The following is a 19899-nucleotide window of genomic DNA, read 5'->3' as shown; positions in this document are numbered from 1 at the left end:
GGAGGATCCTTGTTCTTTCTGGGCCCCACAGCTTAGATAATTGTGGATGTTCAGAAGAAGACAATCATGATGGCGGGAAGTGCCGCTGAGTTTGTGACATGGGAGGATCAGTTGAAGAATTTGGGAATGTTTAGGTTGGGGAAGAGAAGACTTAGGGAAAAGAGAGAGGGGATCGTCCTAGACTTAGAAAAGACTTGGGGATCATCCTAGACTTGGAAAAAACTTGGGGGAAAGAGAGAGGGAACTATCCTAGACTTGGAGATGCAGTCAGGTTAGGGAGGGATTAGTTCTATTTGACCCCAGCCTTTGGGCAGAAACTGGAGCCAAGGAGGGAACATGAAAAAAGGTCCTTTGAGGTTGGTGAGAAAACAGTTGCCCCTGATTGTTGGGTAGAGCTCTGTGAAAAGGAGTGAACTCTCTATAGAGGGGACAGTCTCCATTGTTGGAGATCATCAAGAGGCTGGACAAACCATTGTTCAGATAAGTTAGAAAGAGGCCATCACTGCACACGGCCTGGGCTAGATGATGAGCAGCCCTCCATTCTGTGGCTCTGGGATGCATCGGTTCTCTACCCAAAATGTTCTTCCCTTCAACTTTAGACATTCTGATTATTCTTCAAGACCTAGCTCAAATGATTAAACCTGTTTCCCCATCTGATCTCAGAGTGATCTCATAGACCTCCTCTGCACTCATTATTTTCTAATTTGCATCATATAATATTTGCATACCTGTCTTGCCTCTGAGTAGATTGAAATCTCTTCTAGGACAGTTGGATGGAGTCTTATTTCCCTTTTGGAGCTCACAGCAGCATGGAATATTTGGTAGTGATTAGCAACTATCTGTTCACTAAGTGAAGGAAAGGAAAAGGAGGGGGAGATATTAGAAAGGGATAGTGGGAAAATCCCCAAGGAGCAAAAGAATCCTGCCCTTTCCACCAATTAGCCATACCACTGTAGGCAATTCATTTCTCTGTGACCCCCTCTTTTCTTCTAAGAAAAATAAAAGAGTTTGCAATATAATTTTTAAGGATTCTTCCAGCTCTGACCTCCTGGGTTCTAAGGGCCCTCCCAGCTCTGACCTCCTGGGTTCTAAGGGCCCTCCCAGCTCTGACATCCTGGGTTCTAAGGGCCCTCCCAGCTCTGACATTCTGGGTTCTAAGGGCTCTCCCAGCTCTGACATCCCAGGTTCTAAGGGCTCTCCCAGCTCCGACATCCTGTATTCTAAGGGACCTTCTATCTCTGACATTTCTAAACTTCAAGGTTCTTAATGGTTCTGACATTGTCTGTTTTATATTCTCTTCCAGCTTTGATAATTACTCTTATTATTTTTTTTTGTTGTTCTGGGAAAAGATAGAATGATTCTACCTTTGCCATCTGTCACCTGTATCACAAACTGGCCACTCTTTGTCTTCAAGAGCAATCCTTGGGCCCTCCCCTTCCCCGGTGGGTGCCAGACTGTGGAGCAATGTGTTCTGGAGCTTAGGCCCCACCTTTGCCCACCACTGGTGCCAGTCCTTGCAAACTTCCCATTGCTTTTCCAAGCACTTCCAGGGTGACTATAGCACAGAGACTGACCTATACTCTGAGTTCAAGTCTTGGTTTCCTGGGTTCCCCCAGGCCCTGAGCAAGACACGGGAACAGCTGTCAGGAGTTCCAGTTTATGATGGTACATTTGACTCACCCAGTTTCCTATTCATTAGAAAAAAAAATAACAGAATCTTTTAAAGTTAATTTTTTTTCAATGAACAAAAATCCTTCCCAGCCCTCTCTTCTTCCCACAGTCCATTAAAAAAGAAGAGAAAAGAACCTTGTAACAAATATATTTGCTCAAGCAAGACAAATCCCTGTATTGGTCCTGTTCAAAAAATGTCTTAGTTTGTACTGTACCTACCCACTCCTTCCCCCCTTCTCTCTCCTTCTCTCCCCTTCTTTCTGTCTTTCATTTCTCCTTCTCTTGGTTCCCGCCTTGCAGGGACAAAGGGGTTAATCCCCGGGAGCCCCAGGGGGGGAGGGGTCAGGGCAGGAATGGAGGCTAAGGGCTGGGAATCCTTTCACAAGAGACCTCCCCCTCGCTTCCTCATTACTGAGACCCTCTCATACACCCTTGGTTACTGTGGCAACCAGCCGGCCAGTCTTGGGGAGAGCCCTGGAAAGGGTGATGGCTGCTGGGGGAGGCTCCCAGGCGTCCCTCCCCCTGGGATTGGCCAGGACCAATCTGCACCGGTTCCCGTCCTGCCGAGAAGGGGGCTGGTTTGCCTGAAGGGGAAGGAGGTGAATGAGGGCTGTGTGGGAGGGGGAGCCATATGGTCTGGGAATAGAGACACCATTGTTAACCGGCTGAGGGGCATTTCCTAGGGCTGACCACCCTCCCACATCCCAGCAGGGATTCTCTTCCATTCAGGACTCCCCATCTTTCCCATCCCCTCAAATTCCCTCATCTACCGTGCATTTCCAGCTCATTTTTCTCCCTTTAATTTATATGCTGACAGAGTAGTCTTCCTTACACATAGCTTGGGATGTTTCTCCTCCTGCCTTTGTTTGGATGTCTTCCAGGGCCCCTATTATTAGCAAGGTCAAAATTCAAAGTTCAATACTTGGCATTTGAGGGATCTCCATGACCCAACCTGGAGTCACCGAAGTCGGAACTCAAGATGTTTGTTGAAGTTAATTGAACCCTCCCCACCTTGTGGGGGTGACAGGGCACTAGATTTGGAAGTGAAAGATCTGGGCTCCCATCTTGGATCAGCCACCTCTGAACTTCCTCACCTTCCTGGCTCTCAGCCTCAGTTTCCTCAGCTGTAAAATCTTGCATCCCGAGACTTGGCATAGTACCTGGTACTTCATAAAAGCTTATTGATGACTGACCTGTTGGCTCTGTGGGAGGAAGGGAAAGAGTGTTTCAGAAAATAGGTAATATAAAAACAAAAGATGTAAATAAAATTATTTTTTTAGAAAGGCTGTTACCATAGTCCAGGCCTCCAGAGCTGATAAGGGCTTGACCTAGGGGAATGGCTGTACCATGAATGTGTTATTTTACTTTTTATTTCTAGCAAGGTGGGGGAAAGGGAGGGAGAAACTGTAAATGTTTGATAATTGAAAAAATTTTTTAAAAAAGAAAGCTGAGATGGATGGGAGAGCTGTTAAAAAGGTCGAATCAGATCTAGCAAGTCCTGAGCAATGAGAGGGAGGGACCACCCTGCACCAACTGTGGCCTGCATCAGAGAAGGGGTGATCAACTCCTCCTCATCCTCCAGTTGGAGAGTCTGGGGCCAAAGCATCTAGGAAAGAGGAGCAGAAATGAAAGAGAACTGGGGCTGTGGGGGACGGTTGGAGTGAGGGGGTTGGAGGGGGCAGTTCCCAGAGGCTTAGACTGGGAGGAGACAGACTGTAGGCTCCACTGGGCTACAGAGAAGGGAGGAGAGTGATGGGATGTGGAAAGGACCCAAACCCAGGCTGTCCTCCAGGCCCAGCAGAGAGGTTCTCAGGAGCCAAAGCTCCATCCTACCCTTGAAAAGGAGAACATTTCTCATCAAGGGACAGCTTGTTGCCTAGGTTTCTGGTGGGAAAGATTTGCAGCATCCCATCTTCACCACTTCTGTGTCCAAGAACCCCTTAATCTTTTCCACTGAAGCCAGTCCAACTACTCCATTGCAAGAAATTCAATGGATTGAGCCATTTTTTGATTTCTTTTGGGGCGGGTTTAAGGAGTTTAGTGACAGGGGAAGGGGAAGAAGTTTGCTTAAAAATTCTGCCTTTGCTGGAAGTGATATCAGCATCCTTTTCAGACTGGTTGGTCACTTATTCATTCAACAAACATTTCTAGGGGCCATGGATAAAATGGAGAGACAGCTGGATGAGGAAGGGCCTTGAATTCATTTTTCAAAGTAGTTCTCCCCTCCCTTCCAGGGAACCATCTCAATACAGCAAAGAATTTTTAAAAGGGAAAAAAAAAGTTAAAAAAAATTAACCAATACATCAACTAAGTCCCATGTTATAGGTAGCATTATTGACCCATCTGCCACCTCTGCTGATAAAGGAGAGAGGCACTTTTTGTGTCTCTTTGGAAAACAAATTTAGTTCATTATACTGCAATCGTTTTTCTTCTGGTCTCCTTGTTTCCAATCTTTCCACTTTTCAGTTCATCCTTTGTCCAGTTTTCAGATCTATATTCCTGAAAAACAGATCTGACCATTTCACTTTCTTGCTCAAAAATCTTCTGTGGCTCCCTATTGCCTCAAGGGTGAAAGAGACATTTCTCAGCTTGACCTTTATGGCTGCAACCTCCCCTTCTAACTTGTTTTTTAATTGCCCCTCTTCATCCTCTAAGACAAGGGGGCCCTTCAAGTCTTTTTTGTGTCCTGGACCCTTTTGGTATAGTCAGTGTAGGCAATGGATCCCTTTAAATGCATAAAATTAAAATATAGGTGGAGAAGAGGTGAGAGAGAACTGGGGCTGTGAGCAAGGGCAGTAGTATGCATGGGGGGACATTGCTGAGAGACCCAGACTGGGGGGGGGGAAGCACAACCTCCAGTTTGATTGGAGTTGGGGTAGAGATGAGAGTGATATTTCTGATTGATTTAGAATATATTGAAATATAATTATATTATATACATTATACAATATATTATATTGAAGTGCTCTTTTACCAAAATATATTTAAAAAAACTTTATTAGTTCACAGATCCCACAGGTTAGGATTCTTTAAGCTTTTTTCATAATAAGCACTTAATAAGGGCTTGCTGAATTGAATTGCTACCTAAGTGTCTCATGACATCCTCCACTGATTGGAAGACTTCCCTTTCCTACTGGAAAAGTTGGGGTCCCATCCTTCTATCCCCTGCTTCTGCCTCTGCCCTTGGACCCAGAACCCGGTTGCTGGCAGCTTTAGATATAAAAAAGATCTCAGAGATCATGTAGCCCCCTTCCCCTCCACCCCCATTTTATATCAAGAAGGACGTTGAGACCCACATAAAGTCCCAGAGAGTCACATTCGCAGGATCTGGCAGATATCTAATAGGATCTGAGACTCTTGGACAGTGGACAACCGATCATTTCATTTAATAAAGGTTTATTTTGCTAGCAGTCTCATGGGAAAAGCTCTATGTGTGTCTTCGAGTGAGATTACAAATTTGGGATAAAATACAGCTCCTTGCTTCCTGGGTCTTACAGCTACTAAGGGACTTGGGCAGAAACACAGACTACTGTAATATATAATAAGTATTTTAAAGGTGCTCTATGTAATTAGAGGTGCTCATATAAATGAGGTGCTCTTGGAAGTGTGAGAGAGACAAGACTCCCTGGAGTAGGCTGTATTTTAGTTGGGCTTCAAAGAAGGGTTAAGAATTTATCATTCATTCATTCAAGCATTTATTCAATGTCTGCTATGTTCTAGGCACTAGGGTTAAGAAGTTACCATTCATTCATTCAAGCATTTATTAAGTGCCTACTATGTTCAGGCACTAGGGTTAAGAAATTACCTTTCATTCATTCTTTCAAGCATTTTTTAGGTGCCTACTATGTTCCAGGCACTGTTCTAGGCACTAGAGATACAAAGACAAAAACCCAAAGCAACCCTTGCCCTCAAAGGTTTGTTCAGTCTATATACAAAATATAAAACATGCACAAAGTGAATTCAGAATCATTTGGGAAGAGGGAGTATATGCAACTGGAGGATACGTGATGGAGAGAGCTGGGGAGGTTCTGTCCAGAGGAGATATACCCTTCCCTGCCCCTTCGTTGCCCCTTCCCCAGGTCTTCTGGGAAGTTGGATGATGCTGGCTGGGCATGTATCAGGCCTGGATGAGCTGGTCTCTGAGCCAGAGCTGGAAAGGTCTTTAGAGATCAACTTGGCCACCCGCTCCCTTGCATCCTTTTATTTTTCTCTTAATGATTATTTTTGTCTTCTCTTTTTTTGTTGACTTTTGTGAGAGCAGCCTAAAATGAGGAGTCCCAATGTAAAGGAATTTAGCAGAGGATCTGGAATTTTATCCCAGGGGGAGCCTCTGAAGCTTCTTCAGCAGGGAAGGGACCCAATGCTTTAGGAATATCCCTTTACCTTTTTTGGTGGAGGATGACTTAGGGAAAGGCAGGAGAGGCCTGGAGTGCAGGGAAGAGGATGCAGCTACTAATCCATGGAGATGGATGGATGATGTGTGTGTAGAACTTAAAAGTCAGTGGATGTGGGCTGACCTTCTCATTTTGTATCAGGGGTAGCTGGAGTCCAGAGAAAGGTGGTGAATTTCTTAAAAGTCACACTGAATTTGGAGCCGAGAAAGCCGGGGTTTTTTAACCTCCAGTTCTGGTGCTCATGATACATTCGTGATATCACTTGTTATATGGAAGCCTTCACTAAAAGCTGGGACTTGGGGGTCTGGAAGTTGGGGAATCCGGGATCAAGTTGGCCAGGAAAAAACCCAAATCCCGGGCTGTGTTGGAGGAGGTGGCACTTAATGGATTAGTGTGGGATCCATTAATTTTCAGAGAGCAGGATCTATGGGGTGTGTTGATTGATTAACCCTATAGGGGAGGCCATCTGGTCCCATTAGTAGCCTCTGCTTAGGGCTTCTTGTCTCCTGAGCTCCTGCCATTGATGATAGGGTGCCCCAGGGAGAGGAAAGCCCAGACAGACTCTGATGGCCTCAGCCCAGGATTCTGGAAGTGAGGAGCACTTGCCATCTGGGGCCCTTGAACGTGGCCAGTGATGAAAGCAGGAGCTCCTATTTATATCACATTTTCTCCTACTCTTTTTTTTCCTTCTCTGCTTCCTCCCTTCCCTTTTTCCCCCTTTTTTCCCCTCAAACTTTATTTTCTTCAGATAAGAAACAACCCATAATAACTCCCATTTCCTGGTTTAAAGAATAGCATTAAGGCAGCCAGCTGGTATAGTTATCTCTGATGGATGGTTAGGGGTGTGGTATCCCCATAATCTGGAAAATCTGAGTAAAAGTTGTCAGTCTTTTCTTTGTCCCGGAGAAAATGTCTGAAATTTTTCTTTTTCTTGTATGTTATGTTTAGAATATCTTAGTGTAAAATATAGGTTATTTGGTCAAAAGCTTTGTGTTATCTGCCACTTCCACAAAACTCCCTCCAGATTCAAATTTTTTAAAAAATTTAAACCCCAGTGCCCTTTTCCATATCTGTCCCAGATAATACCCAAAGACTTTAAGTTGTAGAATAGATCTGTCTCAGCAGAGGAAATTTCCTCTTCCGAGACAGTTGAATAAATGAAATGAGTTGGATGAAAATAATTTGTAACAGATGAGACAGACAATATTTTAAGGTTTTCAGAGCACTTGAATGGACTCATCCGAGTTTACACCAAACCTATGAAATGGGTGCGATGGACATATCCTCCTCATGTCATAGATGTGGAAACTGAGGCACATAGAAGTTAAGGCACGTTTTCCCAGATCATGAAGCTAATAACAACCAGTAACCAGAAGGGGTTTGAACTTGGGTTCTAATTTCTCTAAGGAAGTGTCAGAGCTAAGATTGGAGTCCTGGTGCCCAATCAAACCCTCTCCCCAACATCCCCTTCTCCTTGTCCTCTCATGGGGACGGGAAGGGGGGGGTCCCCAGAGGGCGAGACCTCCTAGCTAGCGGGCAAAGGGTTGAGCCACTTAGAGATGGAGAACAGGGTTAATGTTTGACCAGGAAGAGGAAACATATTGCCAGTTCCCAGAAGGTGGTTAGCCACCCTTGCTTATATTTTCCTTCTTGGTCCCGGGACCGGGTTTCCCTTGTACCTGCGTCTGGATCTGAGTGTTATCTCCAGTCCAGATGAGCTGGCTAGAGTCTCTGGGAGGAGCTGGGAAACTGCTTGGTCTCCTTGGGCAGAGGGGAGATCTGCTCTGGGGGCTAGGGGAGGGCAGGCCCGAGCCAGCCGCAGTCCACCTGGGGTTTACCTTTGGGTTAATTATTTGCAAAGGGAGTTGATGAGGCTTTTCTTGGCCTGGGTGCTCCTCCTCCGGCCAGTGGGGCATGGAATGGGGACGAGGCCTTTCTGTTCTTCCCCATGATCTCCTGTCTCCCTCCTCTCTGATCAGATTTCCTTCTTTCTTCCAACAGGAGAAGGTGGTGAGCTGAGCAGAGTCACAGGCAGATGGCTTCCTCAGACCCGTCTCCTCAGCCTGCAGTAGGTACTGTAACTACCAGCCCTTATTTCTTTTTCCAATTTGCTTTTCATTTCATATTATGATCCATCTCCGGGTCACGTGGCTGAAAAGTCAGTATGGGTGAGAACATGTGCTGCTGGATTGGGGGAACTAAAGAGTCCTGACTTTAAATCCTTTAAATTTAATTTAAAAATTAAAAGACTTTAAATCTGTAGATTGCTAGAGCCAGCAAAAAACTTGGGACCTAAGACATCAGGAGGGTCCAAATCCTCAGAACAAAGGATGTCAGAACTTAAAACTGGGAAGAACCTCAGAATGGAATGGAAGGGTTTATATGGTTTATCTTAACCATTCTTTATTCAAATAGGGAAACTGAGGCAGGATTGAATCACTCCTCAAAGAGCTCAGAGAGAAATAAGAGGGGACAGAGATACTATAAAATAGATCATGGTGACTGCATAAAAGAGAGAGCAGTTTATGGGAATTCTGAGGCACTTCTGACGTGGGAAAATCAGAGAAGGCTTCGTGGACGTCATGGCACTTGTTCTAGCTTTGGAGGGTAGGATTTTGACAAGTGATCAAGTGAATTGGAAACCTTCCAGGCAGGCCTTCAAAGAGGTACAGAGGGAACCAAAAGCTTGGTGGCTAGGCTTCTGGGGGAGGGAGTGTAGCTTCTGTGACAAGGAGTCATGGGACATAAATCTGGAAAGGTCAGCTGGGGCCCATTCACAGAGGATCTTGAATTTCAGGTTGAAATTTTTACTGCTTTGCTCAGTACGCCATAGGAAGCTATTGAAGTGATGCTATCAGAGCTGCACTTGAGGAAGAGTCTTCTGGTGGCAGTTTAATTAGTTTAATTTGATTTGGCACATATTTATTAAGTGGCTATTGTGGGCCTGGCACTGGGGATACAAAAATGGAAACAACTCCCTGTTTTTGGGGAGCTTACATTCTACTGAGGAATACAACAGGTCATAAAGAAAATGGATATAGGATATCCACAAAGTAGGAAGAGTGAAGAAAGGGAAAGTATACTGACTTTGCAGGCAGGGGACTTGAATTCAAATTTGACCCTCACGTTTAACGCCTGTAATGTGGAACAAGTCATTGCACTAAAAAATGTGGTCTTTAGGCCAGCTGGTCTCTGAAGTCCCTCCCAGATTTAGGTCTATGATCTCATGTTAATACCTAGTGAATTGGAGAGAGCTAAGAACTGGGAGATGGAAGTGGTCCAGAAAAGGCCTTGAGGAGGTGTCGGGGTCATGAGCCAGGATTCTACCAGGCAGAGCTGGAGAGGGCTTGGATTAAATCCTAATTTAATCTAACAAGCATTTATTATGTGTCAAGCACTGAGAAAGGAATTGGGGAAACAAAAAGCGAAAGGTTCCTGTCTTGAAGGAGCTTTAAATCTTATTGGAATTCTATACTTGGTAGAGCAGTTATGCAAAGCAGTGGAGGTGGGAGATGACTAAAGGAACAGCTGGCAGCCCACCTTCACTAAGAGAATAATGTGAAATAAGATCCGTAAGTGAGGTGGGAGCCAGTTAGTGAAAGCCTGGGATCGGAGCTGGGAGAGAGGAGAAATGGGGAGACCAATAGACGTGGAGGCTGCCATGGTGAACAATCCCTTCTTGTTGTCTGCTTTTCCTGGATGTTGGAAAGAGATTATAGAAGGTTTAAAAAACAAAAAAAACAAAAAAACATTTAAAGATCTTGGAGTAAATGATATGCATTTAATCAAATGATTTAAGACGCTCTTACTGGGTCTCAATTTCTCATCTGGAAATTAAGGATTATCCTTATTCTCTTGATTCTTTTTCTTTCTGATTCCTCCTTTTTTTTCTTCTGTCTTTTTTCCTTCTTTCTTCTTTTTTTCTTCTATCTCTCTATTTCTCTCTGTTCCTCCCTCTCTCTTCTTCTCCCTCTCTTTGTCCCTCACCTTTTCCCTCTCTTCCCTTATCTCTTTCCCTTTCTTTTTTTCTCTGTTTTCCTTCCTCCTTTTCTGTGTTTCTCATCTCTGCCTTTCTCTTCCTCCCTCCCTTTCTCTCTGTGTCTCTCTATCTCTCTCCCTCTTTGTGTGTGTATGTGTGTGTGTGTGTGTGTGTGTGTGTGTATGGGTGGGTCTTTATGAACTGGTGATTCAGGAGGTAGGATTTTGTTCAATCATTTCAGTCCTTTCAAACTCTTCATGACCCCATTTGAGGTTTTTTTGGTAAAGATAATGGAGAAATTTGCTATTTCCTTCTCCAGCTCATTTTACAGATGAGGAAACTGAGGCAAATTAGGTTTAGTAACTTCCTCAGTGATCCCACAATTAGGAAATGTCTGAGGCCAGATTTGAATTCGAGTCCTGATTCCAGCCCTGCCTGGGCAATATCGGACCTTTTCGTTATTTTGGAACGTGGGAGACCTGGTTAAAGTCCCATCCCTGACACTTACTGGCTGCATGACTCTGGACAGATAGCTTAACTTCTCAGAGCTTCTGACAGTTTCTAAGACAACAAGTTGCAGAAAAGATGATGACTTGCATGGGTAGAAGGAATTCCCTCAGGCAGTGAATCTCCTCCCCATGAAATCATAAGTCCAGGGCCTGACTTGAATGGTGACAGGGCTGTTCATTGACTAGTAAGAGAAATGCCTGAGTCCTGAGCATCTAAGAATAGCAAAAGGAGTAATCATTCACTCACTCACTCCACATTTACTGAACTCCAATACAGTGATGTCATTTTTGTTTTCAGAACATAGGGACAACAACCAAACATTTGCTACCAGGAGTGGGGGTGGGGATAGAAAAAAAAAAGATAAAAGTTTCTGTGCATGAGGAATTTTAATAATAATAATAATAATAATAATAGCTAGCATTTAAATGGGGCTTTAAGATTTGTAAAGCACTATGCTTTTGTTATTTTATTTTATTTTTACAAAACCACTGGAAGGAAGATGCTTTTATTATGCCCATTTCACAGATGGGAAAACTGAGACTAATGATGAACGCTAAATGACTTGCTCAGAGTCACACAGTTAATAAGTATCTGAGGCTGGATTTGACTTCAAATCTTCTGGACTCCAAATCTACTGTGCTTACCCCAGGGTACTATGACATATATATATATATATATACATAATCAGCTATAATATGACATGGCAGGGTTAGAAACTGGTAACTTCATCGATCGAGGGAACTCCCAGATGAGGAAACTTCTTCTACCAAGGTAGATAGGTACTTTTTCTGCTGCTGCTGCTGCTGCTACCATTATAGCCACAACAACAAGAATAACAAGAACTACTACTACTGCTACTACTATGTGCTACACTACTACTACTATTTTATTACTACTTCTGCTGCTATTTTTACTACTACTACTACTACTACTACTACTACTACTACTACTACTACTACTACTACTATCACTATTACTACTACTGCTACTACTACTATTTCTACTACCACTACCAATACCAATACTACTATTACTACTGTTGCTACTACTACTGCTACTAGTACTACTATTAAGACTATTATTACTACTACTAGTACTACTACTAAGACCATTACTACAATTACCACTACTACTACTACATTACTAGTACTATAATTACTACTGCTACTACTACTGCTACTATACTACTACTACTGCTGCTGCTGCTACTACTAGTACTACTCTTAAGACTATTAATAATACTATTACTACCACCACTACTTATACCACAATTACTACTATTACTACTGCTACTACTGCTGCTACTACTATTACTACTATTATTACTACTACTACTAAGACTACTACTATTACTATTGTTACTACTATTACTACCACTACTACTAGTACTGGTACTACTACTACTGCTGCTGCTACTACTACTAAGACTATTACTATGATTACTATTGCTACTACTGCTACTAGTAATAGTACTACTATTAGTACTAATACTACTGCTACTACTACTACTACTACTACTACCACTGCCACCATTGCAAGCTACCATTACCATCACTACTGCCACTGTCACTACTCCTACCACCACCACCACCACCACCACCATTACTACTCCCTAGCCTTTATAAAATGTCATGAGATTTAATTTTCCCACCATCTCCTTTAATTGTCTCTCTAGCACTATAAAATAGGTGCTATTATTGAGTCATATTTTAGATGAGGAATCGGGGAGAGAGATTGGTTCAGGTTCACACAGCTGGTGAGTTTCAGAGGCAGCCGTTGGACAAAGGTCCTCTTCACTATGATTCCACCGCTTCATCTACTTGGCTATTTGGGACTAAAAGGGTCGGTGAATTGTCCAGGCTCACGCAGCCAGTATTTCTTGGCCTTTTTGCTTCCTATCCAATGCACCACACTGCTTTTTTCTGTATAGAAGAGGACCAAACAGGATGATTTGAGAGTCAAGGGGGGAAAAATTGCTTGGGGGCTTTAGGGAGAACTTGGCAGTTGATAAGTGGGCTTTTATAATGTGGTTCATTTTGGCAAATTTATGAAGTACCTACTCTCAACTCTGAGCTTGGCGGTGAGGGATAAATAGTCTTTGCCTTATTGTCCTTAAAACCAGAGAATTCAAAGTGGCTCATGTTAACTTTCTAGGCAATACAGACAAGCCCAGCTTGTTCTTCATTAAATTGGGAAGAGCTTTGTCTAACCAGCTTCTGGCAATGACATATTCACAGATTTTAGTAGGTAGGGAAGGTGTGATAAAGTGCCAAGGGCAGATCTGGACAGGTGCTCTAGGAAATTGTATCTCACCTGACAAAGTGCTACCACCATTAGAAGCAGGGAAGTTGGGAGGAAATATTGCTTTAGGCGAGAATTCACCTTTGGATGTGTCTAGTTTGAGGTAGAGATGTCCATTGGGCAGCTGGAAGCATGGGACTGGAACTCAGTGGAAGTGTTAGTGTTGATACATAGACATGGAATTCATCTGCATGTAGGTGATCTCTAGATTTTTTGGAATTATTGAGATTACCAAGAGGCAGAAAGAGAAGAAGACTTAAGAAAAATATTCCAAGGAGCATATTCAAGGTCAGGGAATGAAAGGATGTGGACCCCTTCCTGAGTCACTAAGGGAAATGAGACCTAGGAGGAGTGATCAAGCAGGAAGGGATAGAACCAGCAGACAGCAGTGTCATGGAAACCCAAGGTTATTTGGAACAGAAACTAGGTTGAATACTGCAAGAAAACCAAGGAAGATGGGACGAGAGAAAAGGTTATGGAGTTTAGTGGAGTTAGGAGATCCGTAGTCATTTCTGAGAGGGCAGATTTATTGGAGAGATGGGGTTAGAGGCCAGATTTCAAGGGTTCAGAAGTGAGCCATGGGCAGCAGGGAAGTTCAACTGAAGACTGCTTGTTGACACCACAACTGGTATATTTTGTTGGAGCTCAGCAGACACGTCTTTTTTATTCATTCATTTAATATTTTCCCCAGTTATTTATATATATATATATATATATATATATTATTTTTTTTTTTTAAATTTGTTTGTTTTAAAATTTTTTGAGTTCTAGGTTCTCTTCCGTATCCCCACCCACAATTAAGAAACCATATGTGAAATTATGCAAAACATTTCCATAGAAGTCATGTTGTGACCCATTTTAAGGAAAATAAAAACCCTCAAGAAAAATAAAGTTTGAGAGAGAGAGAGAGAGAGAGAGAGAGAGAGAGAGAGAGAGAAAGAATGAGAATTCTTCAATCTGTATTCAGATACAATCAGTTCCTTCTTTGAGTATAGATAGGATTTTTCATTCTAAGTCCTACAGAGTAGTTGTAGATCATTGTACTGCTAAGAATAGCAAAATCATTTACAGCTGGTCATCCAAGAACAATGCTATTATTTTGTATATAGTACATTTCACTTTGCCTGAGTTGATGGAGGACTTTCCAGGTTTTTTTTTTTTTTTTTGAGAGCATCCTGCTCATCCTTTCCCGCAGAACAATAATATTCCATCACAAACACATGTGACACTTTATTGATCCATTTCCCAAATGATGGTTATCCTCTCAATTTCCATTTTTTTCCCTGAGAAAAAAGCTGCTATAAATATTTTTTGTACATATGGGTAATTTTCCTTTTTTTTTTTTTAGAATCTCTTTTGGTATTCATGCTTAGTAGTAGTGTTGTTAGGTCAAAAGATATGCATGAATTTATAGTTCTTTGAGTACAAATCATATCTTTTGATCATTTATCAATTGGGGCATGGCTTTTTATTTTTTATAATTTTGACTCAGTTCTCTCTATGTTTGAGGAGTGAGGCCTTAGAGAAACTTGCTTCAAAATTCTTTACAATTACCATTGCTAACTGTATTTCCTCTCATTTATTCTTTTTTTCCTTTTACTCTGTCCCTCCTAAAAAATATTTTGCTACTGACCACTCCCTCCACCAGTATGCCCTCTCTTTTTATTATGCTTCCTTTCCCATAACCCATTTCCCTCCTATTTCCTACAGGGTAAGATAGATTTCTATGCTCATATTGAGTATGTATATATTATTTCCTCTTTAAGCCAGTCTTAATGAGAGTAAGGGTCATTTGCTCCCTTTTTCTTCTTTCTCTTCCCCTTCACTACCACAGCTTTTTCTTGCCTCTTTTTTTTATGACAGATAATTTGTGCCATTCCACTTTTCCCTTTCTCTTTCTCCCAAGTATATTCCTTCCTCATTCCTTAATTTCATCATTAAAAAAAATATATCTCTTCATATTCAACTCATACCTGTGCCCTCTGTCTATATATACTCTTTGTAACTGCTATAATAATGAGAAAGCTCTAATGAGTTACACGTATCATTTTCATGTAGGAATGTAAACAGATAAACCTTATTAAGTCCCTTATTATATCACTTTTTTGATTCCCTACTTCTGCTTCTCCAGAGTCCTATATTTGAAAATCAAATTTTACATTCAGCTCTAGTCTTTTCATCATGAATGCTTGAAAATCCTCTATTTCATTGAATGACCATCTTTTCCCCCTGAAGGATTATACTCAGGTTTGCTGTATAGTGATTTTTGATTGTAAGCTCTTCTTATTCCAAGCCCTCCAGTCCTTTAATGTAGATGCTGCTAAATCTTGTGTTATCCTGACAGTGTCTCCACTGTACTTGAATTGTTTCTTTCTAGATGCTTGCAATATTTTCTCCTTGATTTGGGAGTTATGGAATTTGGTTATAATATTCCTGAGAATTTTTATTTTGGGATGTCTTTCAGGAGGTGGTTGATGGATTCTTTCAATTTCTATTTTGCCCTGTCATTCTAGAATATTAAGACAAATTTCCTTGATAATTTCTTAAAAGATGATGTCCAAGCTCTTTTTTTGATCATGACTTTCAAGTAGAACAATAATTTTTAAATTATCTTTTCTAGGTCTGTTTTCCAGGTCAGTTTTTTTCAATGAAATATTGCACATTTTTTCTATTTTTTCATTTTTTGTTTTATTGTATCCTGATTTCTCATTAGCTTCCATTTTCAAGAGACACTTTTAAACAAAATTCATTTGTTGCAATGTTAAGCAAAATGTTCAGTGGAATGATTGTGTCAACATAGATATAACTTTTTATTTAATCTTGTCATTAAAAGAAAGGAAGGCTATGTACTCTCTCTTTAATAATTTTGCACAAACTTTGTTGGACTTGGCCCAAGTTTGGTTTCCTTTTATGGCTGTGTAGAGCACTTTTTCACGGCATTATAGATTTAGAACTGGAAGGGACCTTAGAAATCATCAATCTAACTCCCTCATTTCTAGATGAGGAGACAAGAGACAGAAACAAGCTGACAACCACAGCTGAGGTCCCTGAGACAAGGCATTCATTCCTGAGTTGGGGTGCTTCCCTTTAGCTCCACCTCATTTGTCTTGTCTTTTAAGAGTTCAGCAGGGAAAAAAAATGGGGAGAATTGTTCAGGCAGAAGTAAATAGTCAAAAATTTTTATTAAGCACTTAATATATGATAGGCAGAGGCAATTTTCCAGTATTTTATGAAGTATTTAATCTGTGCTAGGGATACACAGAAAGATGAAAACATATCCTGCCCTCAAGGAGCTCCTAGTCTAATGAAGAAGAAATGGAAATAGCTAGGGACATTCAAAAATAAATGGGAAATGATCTTAGAAAATGTTAGGAGCAGACTAGATGGAGAAACGTGGCCTTTGAGCTGAGACTTGAAAGAAGCAGAGAGTCTAAGACAGGGGTCCTCAAACTTTTTAAATGGGGGGCCAGTTCACTGTCCCTCAGACTATTGGAGGGCTGGACTATGTAAAAACAAAAACTTTGTTTTGTGGGCCTTTAAATAAAGAAACTTCATAGCCCTGGGCAAGGGGGAGAATCGTCCTCAGCTGTTGCATCTGGCCCGAAGGCCGTAGTTTGAAGACCCCTGGAAAGAGGTACAGATGAGGAAGGAAGGACAATGTCCCTAGCTTGGGGTAGGGACTGCAGTTTGTGCAAAGGCATGATGTTGGGAAACAAATACTTGTGGGAGGAATATCTAGGAGGTTGGTGTCCCTGGATCCTATTGTTTATAGAAGGGAGTTCAGTTCAGGAAATTGGAAAGTTAGGAAGGAGCCAGATTGTGAAGGGGTTTAAATATCAAACAGAGGATTTTATATTTAATCCTGGGAGTGATAGGGAGCCACTGCAAGTTTATTAGAAAGTGGGTGACATGGTCAGACCTGGGCTTTAGGAAAATCTCTTTGGCAGTTGAATGGACAATGGATGGGAGTCAGGAGAGACTGGAGGCTGGGAATGCAATTAAGAGGCTATTGCAATAGTCCAGATGAGAGAAGATGAAGGACTGAACCAGAATGGGGGCTGAGTGAGCTGAGAGAAGGGGATTTAGACAAGAGATGTTGTTTCCTTAGAAAGGAGAGCAATGGATTGGGCAAGAAAGATGAAGGTAGAATGAGGAGTCAAGGATGATCCCATGGGTCTGAATCTTCATTATCCCTTTTGGGGTTTTCTTGGCAGATACTGGAGTAACTTGTAATTTCCTTTTTCCAGATTGTTTTATAGATGAGGAAATGGAGGCAGACAATGGAGATCAGTTCAATTATATACTGTACTATGGCTCTGATGTAGGAAATCCAGGTGCAAGTCCTGCTTCTGAAGCTTACTAATTGAATAACAAGTCACTTAAAAGTAATAATAGCTCACATTAATATAGTACTTTTAGGTCTGCAAAGTACTTTATATATGTTATCTTGTTTATTCTTCAAAACAGCCTAGTGAGGTAGATACTATCATTAGTCCCATTGTGTAAATGGAGAAAACTGAAGCAGAGAAAAAAATCGGAAATTAAGTGACTTTCCCAGGACCCCACAGCTAGGCTGTTTCCAAGGTAGAATTTGAATAAAGTTCATCCTGATTTCCAGGTGCAGCATCCTAACTGCCACTGTCTACACCACACTAGCTCTTCATTGGGTCTCTTTCTTTATTTGTAAAATGAAGCATTTGAACTAGATGATGTTTGGGATTCACATCTTACTATCATCCAACTCTTAAGCACCAACTGTGTGCTGGGAGCCATGCTAGGTATGGTGATGCAAAAATCCTGCCATGAAATAATTCCTGTCTCCAAAGAGCTTCCATGGCGATGCCAAGAAAACATTGTAAATGTAAAGAAAAAAATTCAAAATTATTGTAAAGAGCAGGATGTGACAAGGCTGGAATAGATTTAGGATCATAGAGCAACGCTAGAAGAGATCTTATGGGGGCAGATTATCTGCTCCTATTTTCATTTTACAAGAGGAGGAAACTGAGGCATGAAATGATGACATCACTTGCTTAGGGTGAAACTTGAACCGTGGTCTTTCTGATTCTAAGGGCACCTTGCAACCCACTATACCATTGCTGAGCCAAATTGTATCAGACCTTAAGTGCCAGGATAACAACCTGGCATCGTATACCATAGGCAATAGAGATCCATTGAAGGCTTTCAAGAAGGGGTATAATCATAAATAAGACTACACTGGCATTTGGAGAAGGACAAACCGGAGCAGAGAAAGACAGAAGCAAGCAAGCATTTATTAAGCACTTGCTGTATGACAGATTTTATATTATACACTGGGGGTACAGGGAGAGACAAAATACAGTCCCTGCCCTCAAGGAACTTCTAGTCTAATGGGGGAGATGAAATGTGTGTAAATAAGTTCTAGACTGGTTAGGTAGAAAAAAATGAACAGAAGGAAGGCCTTCCCATGAAGAGGGATTATTGTGGAATGCTTCTAGGAAAAGATGGGATTTTTGTTTGGATTTAAAGGAAGCCCAAAAGGTCAGTAGTCAGCAGAGGAGAGGGTGAGAGCGGGGATTACATGCAGGGGGACAGCCAGAGGAAATGCCTGGGGATGAGATGGAATGTCTAGTCCGGGGAGCTTCCAGCAGGTCAGGGTCATTAGATGGAAAAGAATGTGTTAAAGAGGGAGGAGTAAGACTGGAGGGATTTTTTAGGTAATACCAAGTAGAAAATTTTGTATTTGATCAGGGAACTACTGGAGTTTGTTGAGTAGGGGGTAATTTGAATGGGTCTCTACTTAAGGAAAATCACTTTTGTGGTTGAATAGAGAATATATTAAGGTGGGAAGAGACTTGAAGCAGACAGATTTGCTACCAGGCTATTATAGTAGTCCAGGTGTGAAGTCCCGTACCAGAGGGGAGCAGTGTCAGAAGAAAAAAGGGACAAATTTGAGAGATGGGGGAAAGGAGAAATTGATAGACTTTGGCAGAAGCCGGGATGGGGGGAAAGAAAGTGAAGAGTCCAGAGTAACTACTATGTTGTGACTCTGGGGGTTTAGGAGGATAGTGTTGTCCTCTAGAGTAACAGGGAAAGTGGGGAGGGGGCTAGATTTAGGGGAAAAGATAATGAATTCTGTTTTGGATTTGTTGAGTTTATATTTACTGACCATGCAGTTCTAAATGTCTAAAAGACAATTGGAGATGCAAGATTGGACTGTTGAGAGACTAGGGTAGAAATGGTATATTTGAGAATCATTTTGAAAGAGATAATAATTAAATCCATGGGAACGGATGAGATCACCATAGACAGAGAAGAAGACCCAGTATGGTTACAGGGCATGGTCTGGAGGAGGTTTCAGCAAAAAAAACTCACAGAGGCCGTTAATCTAGAGCTGAGAAAGTGTTATACTCTTTCATTAAAAAAATAAAATGAGTATTATTCAGTGACAAGCAGTTCCCTTTGAGCACAGAACTATAAAAGCCCCCAGTTTAGCTGTCTGGGCAATACAGACAAGCCTAAATAGCTCTTCATTGTGCAGTGAAGAGCTTTCTCTAATCAGCTTCTTGCAAAGCAAAGCCTTTTCTCCTATTAGCCTAGCTCATAGCAAAACAAATGCAAAGCTTATATTCATACTCTGTTTTTCCCTAATCAAACCCAGTATCCCTGAGAGGTTTTCCCTTGTTTAGACCTCAGTTGGTGCCCCAAAGCATTAAGTTTATCTATCTATCTATTTATTTAGTTATTTTTGCTGAGATAATTGGGGGTAAGTGACTTGCCGGGGGTCACACGCTAGGAAGTATTAAATGTCTGAGGCTGGATTTTAACTCAGGTCCTCCTGACTTCAGGGCCAATGCTCTATCCACTGTGCCATCTAGTTGCCCCAGTTTATTTATTTTTTAATAATACCTTTTTACTTTCAAGATACATGCAGAGATAGCTCTCAGCATTCACCCTTGCAAAACTTTGTTTCAAATTTCTCTCTTCCTTCTTCCACCTCCTCCCCTAGAAAACAAGAAATTCAATATTTGTTAAACATATGAAATTCTTCTATACCTCCTTCCACAT

General features: G+C 41.6%; 1 protein-coding gene across 1 annotated transcript in view; it reads left to right on the top strand.

Annotated features, from left to right (window-relative positions):
- Positions 1 to 19899, top strand: part of ARHGEF10L (Rho guanine nucleotide exchange factor 10 like) — a 219278-nt gene that overhangs the window by 26243 nt on the left and 173136 nt on the right. Inside the window, 1 exon segment of the mRNA XM_031962751.1 lies at positions 8067 to 8137. Coding sequence (XP_031818611.1) covers positions 8101 to 8137 — 37 coding nt within the window. The 5' untranslated portion in view covers positions 8067 to 8100.

The sequence above is a fragment of the Sarcophilus harrisii genome, chromosome 3 (genome assembly GCF_902635505.1).
Source record: "Sarcophilus harrisii chromosome 3, mSarHar1.11, whole genome shotgun sequence".
NCBI classification, from domain to species: domain Eukaryota; kingdom Metazoa; phylum Chordata; class Mammalia; order Dasyuromorphia; family Dasyuridae; genus Sarcophilus; species Sarcophilus harrisii.
The sequence above is the reverse complement of the archived record's forward strand: the minus strand, read 5'-3'. Positions and strand labels throughout refer to the sequence as shown.